General features: G+C 36.0%; 1 protein-coding gene across 1 annotated transcript in view; it reads right to left on the minus strand.

Moving 5' to 3' along the window:
- The window catches only part of LOC128231400 (uncharacterized), a 50398-nt gene that overhangs the window by 24359 nt on the left and 7354 nt on the right, over positions 1-18685 (minus strand). Inside the window, exons 2-5 of the mRNA XM_052944184.1 lie at positions 18163-18274; positions 14855-14948; positions 14095-14149; positions 2561-2701 (exon numbers count right to left, since the gene is read on the minus strand). Of these exons, the coding sequence (XP_052800144.1) occupies positions 2561-2701; positions 14095-14149; positions 14855-14948; positions 18163-18274 (402 nt within the window). The remainder of the gene's footprint in view (positions 1-2560; positions 2702-14094; positions 14150-14854; positions 14949-18162; positions 18275-18685) is intronic.

Consider the following 18685-nt stretch of genomic DNA (forward strand, 5'->3'; position numbering starts at 1 on the left):
CCAAGTCTAGACGGAGACTCAGAAAAGCATTTACAAAGAATTATCATAATTTCATTTTTCATCAAAAACAAATGTGAATAATTGTACAATTTCGAATAGTATTAAATTCAGCCAATTTCATCCTCAAAACTTTACATGAAAGAAAGTTTCAGAACTGCCATCAAAACAACTATGTCTCGCTCACAGTAAGCAGGTTAGATACAACAAGCAGGCCTGACAAAGTAAGAACAAAATCACCAACTATCGCAAAATAGGGCAGTCCTATTTTTAGGAGACCAATTTGGTTGTATGTTAAGCCAAATTTTGAGAGCAAATACAGTTAATAGTTTTTGCCAATTCAGGGGCCATAAGTCTGGAGTCATTGCTGGTTAAAGACCTTCACCTTGATATTATTGCCATACATAACTTGAATAAATTTGGTGATGATATGACAAAGGCTTCTAAACTTAATGATAGGACCAATTTTAGGTATTTTTTATATTAAAATAAAGGGTGATAACTCTCAAGTTACTCAAGCGATATGGATGGTTACTGGACTTGTCTGGGATATTATGCCCATGCACATTATGATCAAATTTGGTGATGACCGGACAAGGCTCCTCAAGTTATTGATCAGATATGAACGACTTTAGGTAATTTCCATAATTAAAGTGTGATAACTCTGAGTGACTAGAGTTATATGGCTGGTTATCAAATCGGTTTGAGATATGATGCCAATACACATTCTGATCAAATTTGGTGATGATTGGACAAAGGCTTCTAAAGTAATAGGACGCCACTCGCCTGTACACCGAATGTAAACTATAATACTTTCTGTTCTATGAACATGCGTATAAGAAACTGATAAACAATCAATGTTGGTACATCTGTCAGTTGTTTGTTACTAAGGGTCTCTTCTGGAGCATCAATGTATTTGACTTATGACAAACCCATATATTTTTAATGTCCCATATATTTTTGAGGACATCAGAGTGTGAGCCTACTGATGATCAAACCCTAATCAACTTCCAGATAATTACAGGAGGTGATATAAGATGTTGGTCTAGTAATATAGGTGTAGTCATCTAACCCTAAAGATGGTGGCTTTAAGTGATCAGGGGGAATTTCTTGTGAATTTGGAAATCACCACCTTTTTCAAACCATTGAACAGATTTGAGTGTGATTCATACATTGATTAGCTTATAGAACATATGACATAAAAAATGTATAAGTAATATAAACGCATCTCACCAAGCTAGATGATGGTCTTCTTGACATCATGGTATAACTTATATATCTTAGCTCACCAAGTCAGAGGATGGCTTTCTTGATATTGTGGAATTATTAATGTAAACTCAGCTCACAAATTCCGAGGATGGCCTCATATACTTTATGGTGTAACTAATATTAACACATCTCACCAAGCCAGAGGGTGGCCTCATATTATCGTGGTGTAACTAATATTAACCCATCTCACCAAGCCAGAGGGTGGCCTCATATACTTTGTGGTGTAACATTAACCCATCTCACCACGCCAGAGGGTGGCCTCATATACTTTGTGGTGTAACATTAACCCATCTCACCACGCCAGAGGATGGCCTCATATACTTTGTGGTGTAACATTAACCCATCTCACCACGCCAGAGGATGGCCTCATATACTTTGTGGTGTAACATAAACCCATCTCACCAAGCCAGAGGGTGGCCTCATATACTTTAGGGTGTAACTTATATTCACCCATCTCACCACGCCAGAGGGTGGCCTCATATACTTTGTGGTGTAACTAATATTAACACATCTCACCAAGCCAGAGGGTGGCCTCATATACTTTGTGGTGTAACATTAACCCATCTCACCACGCCAGAGGGTGGCCTCATATACTTTGTGGTGTAACATTAACCCATCTCACCACGCCAGAGGGTGGCCTCATATACTTTGTGGTGTAACTAATATTAACCCATCTCACCAAGCCAGAGGGTGGCCTCATATACTTTGTGGTGTAACATTAACCCATCTCACCACGCCAGAGGGTGGCCTCATATACTTTGTGGTGTAACTAATATTAACCCATCTCACCAAGCCAGAGGTTGGCCTCATATACTTTGTGGTGTAACATTAACCCATCTCACCAAGCCAGAGGGTGGCCTCATATACTTTGTGGTGTAACATTAACCCATCTCACCACGCCAGAGGGTGGCCTCATATACTTTGTGGTGTAACTAATATTAACACATCTCACCAAGCCAGAGGGTGGCCTCATATACTTTGTGGTGTAACTAATATTAACCCATCTCACTAAGTCAGAGGATGGCCTCATATACTTTGTGGTGTAACTAATATTAACACATCTCACCAAGCCAGAGGGTGGCCTCATATACTTTGTGGTGTAACTAATATTAACCCATCTCACCAAGCCAGAGGGTGGCCTCATATACTTTGTGGTGTAACTAATATTAACCCATCTCACCAAGCCAGAGGGTGGCCTCATATACTTTGTGGTGTAACTAATATTAACCCATCTCACTAAGTCAGAGGATGGCCTCATATACTTTGTGATGTAACTAATAATAACCCATCTCACCAAGCCAGAGGATGGACTTGTTGACATCGAATGGATACTTCATGTCCCCATCCACCAGTCCAGGCGTATCCACAAATGTGACGAGGCTGAACTTCTTCTGCTTCGATGTTGAGATTTCAGTGGTGAGGTAGTCTGTAACACCTGCAAACAAAGCACACGTAATCTACATTATATGTGATTAACACTGAGACATTTTAAGCAGCGAAGAATTTCGTTCCAAAAAGCCATTCTACGAGACATTCCATAACAGTTCCAATTAACATACTGTGAATTCTAATGTCTTCGTATTTAGGCCCCCCAAAAAAAGTTTGGTTAGGGTTACATCCTTTTCAAACAAGAGCCGTCGTAAGACAGCGCGCTTGACTACGCCACTTTGAGTTAGAAGTGAATACAATAACAATGTAATATTACCAATTTTGGTCTCTTTATGTCAAACCCAACTAAAATTATTCGATACGTAAGGTGACTTTGATGCTGCCCTCCAACCAGCCCGTCCGGACAATGACGCAAGTCATTCAAATAACTTGATTTTCCATTATGAAAATGTGGTTAAGAATATACAAATATGCCTTTCAAAATAAAAATTACAAAAACAAAACAAGGGCCATAATTTGTATTTAGGGTAAAATGGAGTTATGTTTCTTGTTGTAAGATGGTCGTAAATAATTTTGAATTTTATTAAGCGCATTGAATGAACGGTATAGAAGTTTTTTTTATTAAAATCCCAACTTGCCCTTAACTTTTACTTGCCTAAAACTTTAATCTAAGTCAATCAGGGGCCATAACTTGTATTAAGGATATGGAGTTACGTAACCTCATTGGGCGAACCCCCCCCCCCCCCCCCCCCCGTCTCAAAAAAAGAAAAGAAAGGCCTGTCCAAAAGTCTTTATTTAGAAATGTCACACATTTTCGCGACGTCTTTTCTGTCAATATTTTTTTTGCGATATTGCAAATCCTAAGAGGGTTCTAGAGCCGCATTGCCGATTTAGATAGTCATTGGTACAAGCTTAATTCAAAGAGATTCTCGTCGAGTTCTGCAGCGTTTCTAATAAGAATGACTGCGATCGTAAATAACTGTGGCTCTCGGGAAGCGGTCAGACGACAAAAAGTGAAACAGTATTATGATTTATTTGCTTAATGCATCAACAGTGGGTCAACATTCAACTGTTTCACTTGAATAATAATATATATCTAGATTTATAATCGGGGCTTCAAGCTTTAAGTGTGATATTGACAACGATTTTTTTATTACTGCGAATTAAAATGACGTAAGCGGTGCACTCAGCTTCCAAACTATGTAGTTCATCAAGCATGTCGCTGTTGATATCCTATATATGACTAGGTTCGGATTAACAATGACATATGCAATTTAAAAGAACAATTTAAATTTAACAATTTGGTTATCAACAAACGGATATATCATATAATGATCGACCACAACATAGCATATTCATATTGCCATGTGAAAATATGGACCGATTTTAACACTTAATCAGGATAGCTGCAAGCACACAATTAACACATAGTTTGTTTAATCGTGTCTTCTGCGACCTACCAATACACGTGATTGGACCGATTGCAAGCGGCTGCTAATTAACAGATAGGCTATAGAGTGATCAGTGTAGCGGAAAAAGCAGCTGGTCGCATTAGTCACATGGTAACTTAGACACTTTTATGACATATTGGGGGTAGTTTTGAATGTGTGAATGACCCATGAATATTTGTGTATTACAATTTCTGCAACTTTTACTTGCCTAGTCGTTTTTGACCGAAATTTTAAAAGTAATGAGAGTATTAAGTCAATTGAATGAAGGGTATAGAAGTTATTAAACAATATCCCAACCTGCTCTAAAACTTTAACCTATGTTCCATAGTCAATCAGAGGCCATAATCTGTGTAAAGAATAATATGGAGTTATCTAACCTCATCATGTGATGGTCCTGAACAACTGTGTGAAGTATTCAGTCAATTAAATGTAGGGTATTGGACTTTAAGTGAAAATCCCAACTTGCCCTAAAACTTTAACCGGACGCCGAGGCCAGGGCGAGTAGTATAGCCCACCTATTCTTCGAATATTCGAGCTAAAAACAGGTAGGGTAGGTAGTCTTCATTATTTTTTTTATTTTTGTATTAGGCTTTATATATGAACGTTACTTATCTTTTTAGAATGGTGTGAAAGTAATATTCTGAATAAAGCTGTAGATTTCAACTACATATAAATGCCTTAAGCAAAATAATAGTATTTTAAGTATTTTTTTTATCTCTTAAAGTGCATATAAAATATCACATTGTCTGCTTCCTTGCAATGTCAAGAGGAAGAAAATAATTATCTCACATTTTACACGTTGGATGATTTGGTACAACACGTGGATGATGTGGTACAACACGGTAATTTAATTGCATTTATAAATCACAATACATATGTTCAGAGCATATAAATGTACAATAAATAATGAAACTACCGATACTTATTGTCTTGGGGCCAGGCACCAGAGGAAACAAGGAACTTTATCATAAAGTGCACTTATAGGTCACATTTATATGACAAGTTTGGCCCCGGTCAAATAAATGTAAATACCCACATACGCAATTTCCACCATGTCTGGAGGTGGGGTAAATTTGCCCCCTGGGTATTTTGTATCAAAGAAACAACTGATTTGCCCACATGGGGAAACTTGAGTTTACGAATTCATTATTGGACACATTAAACAAAAATAAAATAAAAATACAGGAATGAAATTGTTATAAACACAATGCTCTTTTTCTATTTAATATTTTGTTGAAATTCCTTAGCAGACTGTTTCTTGAAAGGATTTAAAAGTCTTCATAACCATGGTCTATGTGTCAGATTTCTTTCAGACTAATACGCATATCAAAATGTAATGCATATTGGATGCTAATTTTCTGTATAATGTCATTACATACGCCATGTTAAGTCTCAAAATGTAGAAAGAGTTTAATGTCAGCATTTTGAAAAAGGCCTTATAGCCAAAACGTCAATAAAGAGACTGATAAAAGAATAATACAACATTTGTAAGACGCAGAAATTTATTATTAGTGTCCTGAAATGACTTAATATCGAATAATAGTGGTATAAAATACAGACTGTTCCATCATCTGCTAGTCATTATTTTGAATGTACTAATGCAAACACTTTTAATCAAAATATTCGAAGATGCACTATTAATCCAAAATAAGATTTACCACAATCAGTACCATTGTTTAATTATACCAGAAAGGATGAATAATTGTCGAAAACAATGGTTCTTATGAAGGAATCTGAGTTTACTTTGGAAAAAATGTGCAGAAAACACGGTATTTTTACATTATGAGACTATAGTAGATCACTGTAAATCTTTTAGCATTCACCAATTTAGTAAGTAGTTAAAGATTTATAAGTCAAAACTGATGTTATTAATGTGTATGTATTGATTTTGAATAAGAGTGTCACTTATACAAGTATAAATTTGTGAAAAAAATACCCTAAGGGATATATTGCCATGGGTATATTTACCCCTAGGCATTTGTTGAGCATATAAATGCAGCTATAATACTGATTGTCAATGACCTCAGTGAATAAGGAAATGGAAGGGATTCACTTGGAATTAAAACAGGATCTGTTGAGATGTGCCAGCTTCTGTTACTTCCAGTACTTATAGTGATTAAAAATGGAACAATGCATACAGAGCAAAAAAGACAGCAGTTGTCACGGAAATTTTTAACTTATTCAATTTTTATCTTGACCCAATAGCAATAAACCTAATTCTCTAGCTGGTTCATTTAAACCAGCACTAAAGTGATTCATTCTGAAGTCATAACAATGGTCAACAAATGCAATGGTTAAAATCTGTCCTCAAATCACCAAAGATTTTTTTATGGACAATCAGATGAAAGAAAAAAGTACATAAAATACCTCAACTGATCATAAACATCATATTTCCTGCAGACATACAAAGAGGGGGCAACATAAACCCCTGTTAATGGTGAAACAAACTTGGACCACATAAAAGTTCATCACATTGTCAAGCTTGCCTCTTCAGACAATTTTATGCTGGTGTATTATTCATAATTTCCTGAACTTACAATCTCTGCAAGACATTAGCAATTATTCCGATGAAATCTCCCAGTTAAGTAATGCACAGAAACGCTATGTCTGTGCCAATACTGATCTGATTCTGGAAATTTATTTTTCTATAGGACGTAAAACTGTCTATTTTCTATCACATTTAATCAACTTGTCTGCTTGTAAAAGTTAAGTAAGATTTTGCGAAAGGAAAATTTTGGAACAAATTATCATCTGGTAATTATGTTCTTTGTATGATAAATGTGTTTTATTCAGCAAATCTTATTTCACAGCAGAAATGGCCAAGTCACCTTTAATTACTCAGATAATTTGCTAATGTCTGATCGGAAAGTCTAGAACTGTGTGACAAACCATATTGACGTTTTATATATAGGCCAACTTGTTAAATGCCAGCTTCTAAATTTGAACAATATTCAAGTTGCTTAATAATTTAACAAACAGTATTTGAGCATACTGAATGTCTGCCAGATTCTGTTAATAAATGATACAACGGTCATTTGCTGCTATTATTAATGCATGGCCCATGATAACAGAGTTAATATTATTGCTGCAAGCCCAAACTTTTCTATTCCATAAATCACACATGTAATACAGTAAAACTGCGATCGCTCGAGGTCGCCAGGGACCGAGACAAAACCTCGAGGGAACCGATGTTTCGAGCGACCCGATTTTCAATTTTCCAGTTTGATATGAAATATCTTTCAGTGTAGTTTAAGTTTGAAGTCGTCAAACAGACTGTTTACTAAGACACCGATTATGTGTTGCGTTGTGGAAATCGCTAATATGTTCAAAGGCATTTTCGTGCACTAATATCGGTCATGCGTTAACAGTGATAAACGGTTTTTCACACCTTATCAAATTGCCTTTCAACTGTCATTGCAATTTTTACAACTTGCGAAAATTTTAACACCTGGCAATTGTTTGTTTATTTTGGAACACGTGTTCGGGAAAAAGTGTGAAATTATTACCTCGAGGGAGCCATAAGGTTTTGTGCACGATTTGTGTACTTGGGACCGAAGATATTGCTCGACTGCTCGACATAATTAGGTTTCGAGGCAGGGTGGGTATATTTTATATGAAAATAGAAGGAAAAAAGTTCGGGACCAAGCTCCGACCTCGAGGGAACGCCGGTTCTCGAGCGACCACTTGTTCGAGGGAACGCAGTTTCACTGTACTAGGAATTGTTGCCAAGTGCTTAGTCCACTATTCAGGACATTTTACAGCCCTTCATTTGACAGCTGATGGATCCAATAATCAGAAGTATTGCTGCATGCTAACATTTTACAGCCCTTTGTTTGGCAGCTGATAAGTCCACTAATCAGAAGTATTGCGGCATGCTAACATTTTACAGTCTTTCATTTGGCAGCTGACGGATCCAATAATCAGAAGTATTGCTGCATTCTAACATTTTACAATCCTTTGTAAGGCAGCTGATAAGTCCACTAATCAGAAGATTGCTGCATGCTAACATATTTTGTTTGGCCACTAATTAGAAATATTGTCGCATGAGAACATTTTACAGCCCTACATTTGGCAGTCCAGTGATCAGATGTATTGTCGCATGAAGCACATTTTACAGCCCTTCGTTTGGCAGCTCTCATTCTGTAGAGATATCTGCACAAAGGGAGAGCTACAAAACACTGCCATTTCATCTTCTTCCTCCTTTTTTTCTTTTCTTTTAATTCCTGTACATACATCAACATATTATTCCTCTTAATATGCACATTCCGATCCTTCCGTCTCCTTTATTACTTTGAGCAATTACTAGTTCACTCCCTATGTAGAAATCTCTTTCCTTGATGCAACTTTCCTTTTATTTACTTGCAAATACTAGTTCACTGCTCTGTAGCAATCTCTTTTCTTGATGCAACTTCCTTTATTTCTTGCAAATGCTAATTCACTGCTCCAGAGTTCTCATTCCTTGATGCAACTTTCCTGTTATTTCTTGCAAATACTAGTTAACTGCTCCAGAGTTCTCTTTCCTTGATGCAACTTTCCTTTTATTTCTTGCAAATACTAATTCACTGCTCCAGAGTTCTCTTTCCTTGATGCAACTTTCCTTTTATTTCTTGCAAATACTAATTCACTGCTCGGGAGTTCTCTTTTTCCTTGATGCATTTCCCCCTGTTAATTCCAGCAAATCTGTATGCAAGGAGTGTTGCAGTTTTTCCCTTTGATTAAAAACCTCTAAAATCTGTTTAATATATATACTTTCCTTTTTATTTCTTCCTTTGTATCTTCCTATTAATAAATTCAATAAAACATATTAGATACAATCCAGTCTTCACTTCTGGCCGTGTACTCTACAATCTTACCAACATTCCAAAACAGTGGTGACCAGAAGAAATTAATTGGAGGCCTGTTTCCCACATATTTGTTCAATATGACTTCACAAGGTTTACTTCCTGCAAACATCCAATTATGATACATGTAGCACATTGATAGAAACACTCAAACACTGCAGTGTACAACTTAAATCTTCAATTCCTGGTTGATTATTTCATCTTTAAACAAAAGTGTCCAATGTTACCAAAGATCTGCTTTTTTCTTTCCCAAGCAAAAGAAACCTACATGAAGAAGAAGTGCCCAGCATAGAGTTCCTGAAAGAAGTGCCCTGAGTTAGATTCCATGTTCAAGTGCCTTGCATGAGTTCCTCATAGAATTGCCCTGCGTCAGGTTCCTTGTAAAAGTGCCCAGTCGTGGGTTCCTGATAGAAGTGCGCTGTGTGGAGTTCCTCTTAGAAGTGCCTTGCATGAGGATCCTCGTAGAAGTGCCCTGCATAGAGTTCCTTGAAGAGCTAACTGAGGATGATCCTCGTAGAAGTGCCCTGCATAGAGTTCTTCATAGAAATGCCCTGTGTGGAGTTCCTCATAGAAGTGCCTTGCGTGAGGATCCTCGTAGAAGTGCCCTGCATAGAGTTCCTTGTAGAGCTAACTGAGGATCCTCGTAGAAGTGCCCTGCATAGTGTTCCTCGTAGAGGTGGCCTAAGTGAGGATTTCCTTGTAGAGGTGCCCTAAGTAAGGATATCCTTGTAGGTGCCCTGAGTGAGGATCCATGTAGTAGTGCCCTGCATGTGGTTCCTCGTAGAAGTGCCCTGCATGAGGATTCTCGCAGAAGTGCCCTGGTGAGGATTCTCGTAGAAGTGCCCTGCATGTTGTTTCTCATAGAAGTGCCCTGCATGGGGACAGCTCTTCATCAGGCAGCTTGTGTGTTTACTTCAAGGCTACCCAATGATGAGCTGCCTCATACAGAACATACCAAACAAACTGATTTTGTATCCTCTGTACATAATGGTCAGTAGCATCCTCTGTTTAATTAGTTCATAGCAAACGCTGCAGAAACTTATAAGAATCTCATTTAAAATTAATTTTGTAAAATAACGGGGTTGATTGGCCCAGACTGATCGAGATTTCAATATTTTAGAATCCTTGCTCCGTACACTATGGACAGAAATGTAGTATCCTCCGTTCATTACTGTAAGTAAAGTTGTATCCTCCGTACACTATGGTTGGTAATTTATATCTTCCATACACTATGGTCAGTGATGTATTCTCCGTACATTATGGTCAGTAATGTCCTCCTTTAACTGTGGTCAGTTATGTTGTATCTTCCGTACACATTGGTCAGTAATGTTGTATCCTCCGTAAATTATGGTCAGTAATGTTGTATTCTCCGTACACATTGGTCAGTAATGTTGTATCCTCAGTAGATTATGGTCAGTAATGTTGTATCCTTCGTACACATTGGTCAATAATGTTGTATCCTTCGTACACATTGGTCAATAATGTTGTATCCTCCGTACATTATGGTCAGTAATGTTGTATCCTTCGTACACCATGGTCAGTAATGTTGAATCCGCCGTACACCATGGTCAGTAATGTTGTATCCTCCCTGAACTATGGTCAGTAATGCTGGATCATCCATACACTGGTCAGTAATGTTGTAATGTTGTATACTTTGTTCATTCTAGGCAGTTGAAATGATCACATCTTGAGAAATGCTTCCTCTTTTAGCCTTGAAACACATTCTGGATATGTTGTGATGTTCTCTGTATTTAACTTTGAGGTTAGATATTTTTGCTTGCATAAAAAGCACTTTCACCTGAGACAACTAGCTATCAAACATGGGCAAATTTCTCATTTGTCACTAACGAAAATCCAGACGCATGCTCAAACAACCAATGATTCTAAGTCACTTTTCACCTCAGATTATCTTACTTGTTCTGTTTTTCATTTTTCACAAGTACAATAAACATTTTTTACAGAATATTACTTCAGTTTGCAAACAAAGTTGAACAAAGCATGATCACATTGCAATTTTTCACTGATGGCGAATTTATGTTATAAAGCCCAAACGAGAACCGTCATAAAACATTTCAAATGGGTTTGAGGTTGCGTTTTAAGTCATCCCGCCACATTTTCATATCATCAACAGCTTTACCTGTTGTTGGCTGTCAATCATATAAGTGACACCCCAAATGTCTAAGATTTTAGTTTTAAAGTAGACTGGCCGTTCAAACATAGCAATTTCACCACATAAGTTTCAAACATCTTTACTGGCAGTCTCTTGATGTTCCAAAAGCTCAAATCATTCAGAAGGCAATCCTGGAATTGGGGTCAAGTTTACTATGACACTATTAAGTGCTTCAAAACCTTGAAATGCTTATTTCATATGCAAATAGTAGTAACACTTGAAAAAATGACTTCCACACTGAATGCACTATCATGGAACCACCAGTTTTTTCTTCATTCATTCATCAATATTAACAACAATCGGAAGTATGTCCTGAATTAAATATTCAAATGCAAAAATTCTGTATCTGGCACAATTTATAATTGTATACTTGGTATTTTTTTCAACGATTTCAAAGTTGAATATTTTACATTATTGCAGCTAAGAGATAATGTGCCATTGTCCATTAGCAGCCAATTGCAAAAATAATAGATAAGTTATCTACAGGTTATCTTTTGGTTACTTTGACCATCAAAGCAATTTGATTGGTCAACAGTAATTATTGGATAAATATTGACCAATCAATACACATTTTGTCCAACTTTAACCCAACTTTGATAAAGAATTAACCAGTTTTCTACACTTGGCTGCTGTTCAGTCATCTTTACCATGCTGATGTCAAGAAAGTACTTTTCCTTCTTCACAAGATCCTCTTGTACAGTACAAATAATAATGCTATCATTCTTATGAGCATTAATTAATATCTTTCCGGAAAATAAGGTCTAACCAGACGTGCCATCATTCAATATTGTTTTCCAACACAAATGGGTTTTTTTCCTACCAATAACTTAGTTCTTCTGAAAGCAATGTTACATTTTTAAGTCATCTTTTTCAAGAAATAAAACACAATGCGGATTCTTTTTTTTAACTACTTTAAAATAGGTTCAAGACAATTGGCATGAAGCCAATGCACCCTGATATAAATATTCATATCTGTAAATGTAATGGAGATTTTTATTAGTGAATATCCTGGGACAAACAAATGAACATGGTTTGGGATTTAGTATATTTTTTTGTTAAACAATGTAGGTGATAATTGAGGGCGGTCTGAACCAAACCTAGCTTCATGTCGATTACCATTGAAATTACCAAAATAACTGCATTCATTGAACTTCTAAAGACTAGCCATAAATCTATAAAAACAAACAAGTAATGCTGGATATGTCTCATGTCCTGAAATGAGAACACTAAAAGTAGAAGAGATCGAGGTGGAACATTTTTCTGGGAAAAGCTTTGTCCCAGTCTGGACTTATTGAACCACGATCAGATCTGTCTGCATGAAGCCCTGCTCTCTGGAGAGTATCCAGTTATAAAAACCTCACGATAATTTAAGTCTGTATATTAAAAGGCATAAGTTTAAGGGCTTTTAAAACTGTTACAGAGGTCCAACAATCCTGTTTAAAATCATATAAAATTGATCCTACCATGATCTTCAACCATGAAGTGAATATACAAAATTAAACCGTATAAATTTCTACTTGCAAAACCATAACATATCTTAAAGCAATTCTCTCTTTTTTCTCTCTTTTTTTTAGAAGACCAGACACCAAGGTGCAAGCTTTGTGCAAATGTGTTCTTTTTCAGCCAGTTAAAACTCTTCCTTTTCGAAGTTTAAGAAACATCAAGATTGTTTTGCAATTATAGAGTCATTAAAGTAATTAAAAAAAGATCTTTCAGCAAAAAGTACAAAATGTAATTACACGTCTCCATTCTAATTAAGTAACATTATAAAATGTCTCCAAAGCCAAGAAGATGAAGAGTATAAATGGTTCCAGGAAGATGATTATTATAGTTTTTATTAGGAATGAAATAAAAGATGAACCAAGTTAAAGGGAAAACTAGTCTGGTACTAGCGACTTGATTTAAATTGTTTCAGAATTTACCTTTTATAACTACACTCGAACCTTGCTGGCTAAACTCACAGGGCCTGGCAAAAATACCTCAAGTCTCAGGAAATTCAAGCCAATTGGGAATGCTAACCTCAGTATAAAGAAATCTGTCCTTTACATCCAGTTCGAGCCAACGTATATTTCAAGCCAAGCGAGGTCGAGCCAACGGGATTCAAATGTACAATGAAAACTACAGGGATAGGCCCAAGTATTGTAAGTGGAAGTAATTCTAGAAATCTGAAAAATGTAATATTTTGCCCTCATTTACCTCCATTGTCTTGTTCATTAACAGTTGTAAATTTCTCCACACTTTCTTTATTTAAGTGTATTTTAGCATAGATTAACAGTTGTGAATTTCTCCACACTTTCTTTATTCCAGTGTATTTTAGCATAGATTAACAGTTAGCAATAATATAAACCCCCATCACAAGTACTTTTCAAATAATGTTTTTAACATTGTTTTTGCTGTTTTCACAAGTCAAAGGGTAAAACACTGCACACAATATAAACTCAGTTTAGATGCACATGGTAGGAGCCTGAATGATACTAAACGAGAGACACACACACACGCGCGTGCACACACCATAAATAGAACACACTCGTGCATCAAAAAAGCTCTACCAAATAATGATGGGACCACCAGCTTGGAATGGTCAGTGGAGACACCCAATAATATTCAAAATATAACCAGCTAATTTCACTTCATCAGATGTACCACTACTCCCTAAAGAGTAGTTTTGCATTTGACATTTTTTCTAAAAAAAACTTGGGGTGTTTTTTCTGTCAGATGAAACATATTGTGAAAAATCATATTAAAACTATGGGCTTTAATCACTCCACCCTTCTTCTGTCATTACACTTTTTACACAGATATAGCAATACTGGAGAATTTCGTTTAAAAAATGTCAATCAAAAATCTCAAAGCCTGCATTCTCTTATTTCATTTCAAATTCAGTTATTTAAGGACCAGTTTGAGGTCTCAGTGCATAAGGGACACAGCTCCTAAATAAAAATAGGAGTCTGTTTTTCAATGCAAGTGACAGGCTTACCTTCAATTTGTCGAAGGGGCTCAAAATCTGGATAAAGGTGAAGAGTAGCATTTCCCTGAAATTGAAAAGGAATTGTTTTTAAAAAAAGCACAATCATCTCTGAAGCAGCCATCTGAAGGAATTAATATATGTAACAAAAACTGTCACAGGAATGTGACAAACGCTCCCGAAAGGTCTCATTGGGCAGATTAGTATGCGGGCCTTTATGGGCATATTTTAGCCTTTACTATATAACATATTTTTATGACAACCTGCCCATGCTGTTTGCAAATATGGTTAGCTAACATTATCAAAGAGCAAAGTATGAACAAGAAGATGATAAGTCACTGCAAGATGGAGTGGATGTCAACTCATGTCATGAGATTAAACGAGATTGTTTGGCAATATTGAACATGTGTGTGAACACTTAACATTATGTAAGAGCCCAAAAATGATCGAAAACCTTGGTGATGGACGGACAGACAGATGGGCAGACAATGAAATTACTTTACGCCGCCCTTTAATGGCATTAAGAGCTAGTACCCGACACATTTCGGTGACATTATTAACCTTAGTTGATATAGTAATATTTAATAACGAATGCAATCATTCATTAGATGCTATTAAAAAGAAAAATCATGTTTTCATGATGCTTATAAGTTAATGTTATATCTGCTATTAAGTTAATGTTATATCTCTTTTCGTGTTATTGTCAGCTGCTTACAAAAGCAAATTTACAGGGTTTTATTATGTAATATATTATTTTGCAATACACACATACAGTTAGGGACTCCCTCTTTCGGCCACTTGTGACAAATGTAAATCCTTGCGTCTCTATGGCAACCCCAGTCCTCTGAATGTGCTCTTCTACGTACCTGAAATACACATTTCAAAATATAATTCATTTAAATCCCAAAACTTCTCATGGCTGGAGAATGCAATATGAAAACAAGAGCGTCATGTAGGGCTATAACTCTTGTTAGCCTGATTGAACATCAATGGCAGGTTCACAAAGCCCATGCTGACAAACATACTTATGAAGTTTGATTACTTTTGGTGCTGCATGTGAGACAAAAATTTCCAGACCAATCGTTATTTCTAGTTATGCAGGTCCAGGCTATTTGCTGAACCAACCTTGTTGTAATGTTTAGTTACGCAGATACAGACATCCAGACTATTTATTTGCTTGTCCAACTCTGTTGTTATGTCTAGTTATGCAGGTCCATGTTGTGAAGTCTAGTAAGGCCGGTCCAGGTTTTCGGCTGATCCAACCCTATTATAAATGTGAAGTTATGCAGGTCCATTTCGTCATGTCTAGTTATGCAGGATGAGGTTATTTGCTGGCCCAAACCTGTTGTTATATGTCTAGAAATAGCTTTGCATGTCCAGCTTATTTGGAATTCAATAACCTTGCTGCCACCAATGTGGGCTTTTATGAACCCTGTGATGAGGTTAAACCTAAGCCATTGACCACAAACAATAAAGATGAAGTGACAAAAATGGCGAGGGTAAGATTTCACATTGGTTGAGCAAAGACGCAATAAAAAAAATCCAATAATGAATACACTTAATTTTCTTAAGCCAAATTTATTTCTTCATGGTGATGAAATGGACAAGATTAATGCTCTGCCAATAAACGATAAGCAATAATAAAATTATGAAATCACACTCAACAAAATACATGAACTTAATAATCATAATTAACTCAAAAGTTTAAGTGTAAGGACCTATATCACGCCTCCTACATAAATTACGCAACGCCATTGGTCCAGGACTGGCCACGCAGTGACCCATATTTTTCCATATTGAGTCACTAAATTTATATCGTACCAAAATGGCGTCTATTTTCGAATTCAGATGAATATTCCGATGAATAAATAAAACATTTAAACGTGTTAACAGGTTGTCCATGTGATATATTCGTTACGGGTTAGAAGGTGACCCGATATGGGATATATAGGGCACAAGAAACCATAGCAAAGCTCTCACCCAATATGGTTTTCTTTGCTCCATATATCCCATATCTGGTCACCTACTAACCCCTAACTTATAATATTTATACATCACTCAGTATTTATAACTATATCATAGCCCTGAATTGATTCTGTTTACATTCTACTTCAAGTCTGTTGTACATAACCAAGAATTTCTCAGTACATCTGTTGTACATTCAGCAAGATGTAACATAACCAAGAATTTCTCAGTACATCTGTTGTACATTCAGCAAGATGTAACATAACCAAGAATTTCTCAGTACATCTGTTGTACATTCAGCAAGATGTAACATAACCAAGAATTTCTCAGTACATCTGTTGTACATTCAGCAAGATGTAACATAACCAAGAATTTCTCGGAAACATTTGTCAGTAACTTGTCATCCTGACAGTTCTGATTTGCTAGAAAAACTTTTTCTTACAACTGATCATCATTAAAAATTGATGCTTTTACTTGAAAAAACATAAATGCTCTAAATTGTTTTGTCAGATAAATAGTTAAATAAAACATTTGACATTTTCCTCTTAATAAATTATGGCAAATGCTTTTAAATATTTTTGTTGACTGTGACATAATCAGACTTTGTATGAAGAGTACATCTAAGTAATCATAAGTGGATCACATGTTATAAAATAATAAACTTCTAGTGTAATGTAGCATTCTAAAGGAAACAGAGGACAAGTAACTCTGGGCTGTGCCGGGCCTGACCAGGTTTTAATTGACGAAGCACTATCCAATACATAATATATGTTACCGATATTATTTGTTAAGTGCATTAACGGCAAATTGTTGTAGACTTACAAAATACCATATTGATCAACCCTACACAAGCAGGGTAGCCAATTTGTGCCGTCTTTCAAACTAAAATAATGACAATAATTACGTCTGGGCATGACATCAGCTCTTTAATTCATGCCTTTCATGACGTCATAGCTGTGTATCATTAATCTTCAATGCAAATAAACCTCTCTGCACTGGAAGTTATCTTTTTTTCCATAAAATGTCACTAATTAAATTCATTAGATAGCCGCAATGTTTATTGATTGGTCAATATGTATACATTAACTTACATTATCCAATCAAATCATTAAAATGCACAAGTTAGGCTGAAGATAAACCCTGGATTTGTATGCAAGTTCTACAACTAAATTTTATTTCCTAAAATATGAAAAGTGAAATGATGCTCTAAATAAAGCATCCAAGTTTCCAATTGGCTTAGACAACAAAGTGAAACTCTTTTTTTTCATGCACCACAACACTACTAGCTTAAATAGAGCCAGCTAAATGAATGGCTATATTTGCCTCCCTTTTTCTGAGAGAGAGAACGATGAATTTTTTAGAAACATAAAGGCAAATCAAACAGGATTTATGGGACGACAAATTTTATGTAATCTTCCAGAAATAAAACTAGGTTAGAATTTGATATCAGCTATTTTGAGACCAGCTTTAATGAAAACCAATGCCCTAGTTCTGAGTAAATGCACAGTCTTATTTGTCCCATAAGACTGGTATTAGTCTCTATCGCCCAGAGTTTGCCCAAAAGTAACTGCTCATTTCAAAACTGGTTTATGCTGAGACTGTCAAAAAGCCAACAGCTTCAAATAAAAAATATTTTAAAATATGAGATTTATAATGACTTAGTGTTGGAACGTGCATGGTAGTATGTGTTAAGCTTTTGTTCCCTCCAAAGTATTTGCCTGTGTACACACTTAAGCTGAGTAATGTTACCTTATCAGTGTGCTTTTTCCACCATTTTGGGAAATTTGGCCTGCGAAAAATGTGTCATTTTGTATTCCAAATTAAGTCTGGAAATAAAATAACAGGAATGCTTTGAAAAAAACATAGACAGAAAAAATAAAGGAAGCTGATATTATTTTAAGAATACACCAACTTTTCCCATATCAAAACTATTGGATTTGCAATTTTTATTTCTTTTTTCACAGAAAGTAATAATTTTATTTTGACTTATTGGATAAACAAAATATGTTTTAGATTTGGGGATTGGGCTGATCTTCGGCCCCAAATGGTCAGAAAAAAATGTATTTATTCTAACAGATTTCTGCAATGATGGCATAAATCATGCTGGTCATTTACCAATTAATGAATGAGCTTTTGCCTGCAGAATGGTTGCCAATGAGGAGGACGGTGATCTTCTTTCTGGGGGTGAGGAGGGACAGGTTGAGGCTCTCTCCGATCTTTACAAGACCTGAAATATACAGAAATCCTTTCATTAGTTTTGAAGAAGATAAATATAAGCCAGCGGTGAGTTAAACCAAACTGGTTGTGCAGTCCTGTCTTGCTAGGGTAGTCTCCAGGGCATGCTCTGCTGAACAACTGTTTTATTCAACAATGTGCATTGATGAGTTTCCAGGCATGATTTAAGAGTAAACATAATCACATTTTTTAAGAAAAGAATGTGCCAGTCCAGGCCTACAGTTCTTTCATTGAGCTGTGCTAGTTCCCTTGTGATACCAAAAACACAATTATCACTGGATACAGCCATTGAAATTTGACTTTGGATGAACAATACCGAATTCCTACACATTCATTTCTAAATATGTAGAAATAAAACAAAAATCTGACATTAAAATATTTCCAATTTATGACTAAAGGCAAA

The sequence above is a fragment of the Mya arenaria genome, chromosome 4 (genome assembly GCF_026914265.1).
Source record: "Mya arenaria isolate MELC-2E11 chromosome 4, ASM2691426v1".
In the NCBI taxonomy this organism is placed as follows: Eukaryota; Metazoa; Mollusca; class Bivalvia; order Myida; family Myidae; genus Mya; species Mya arenaria.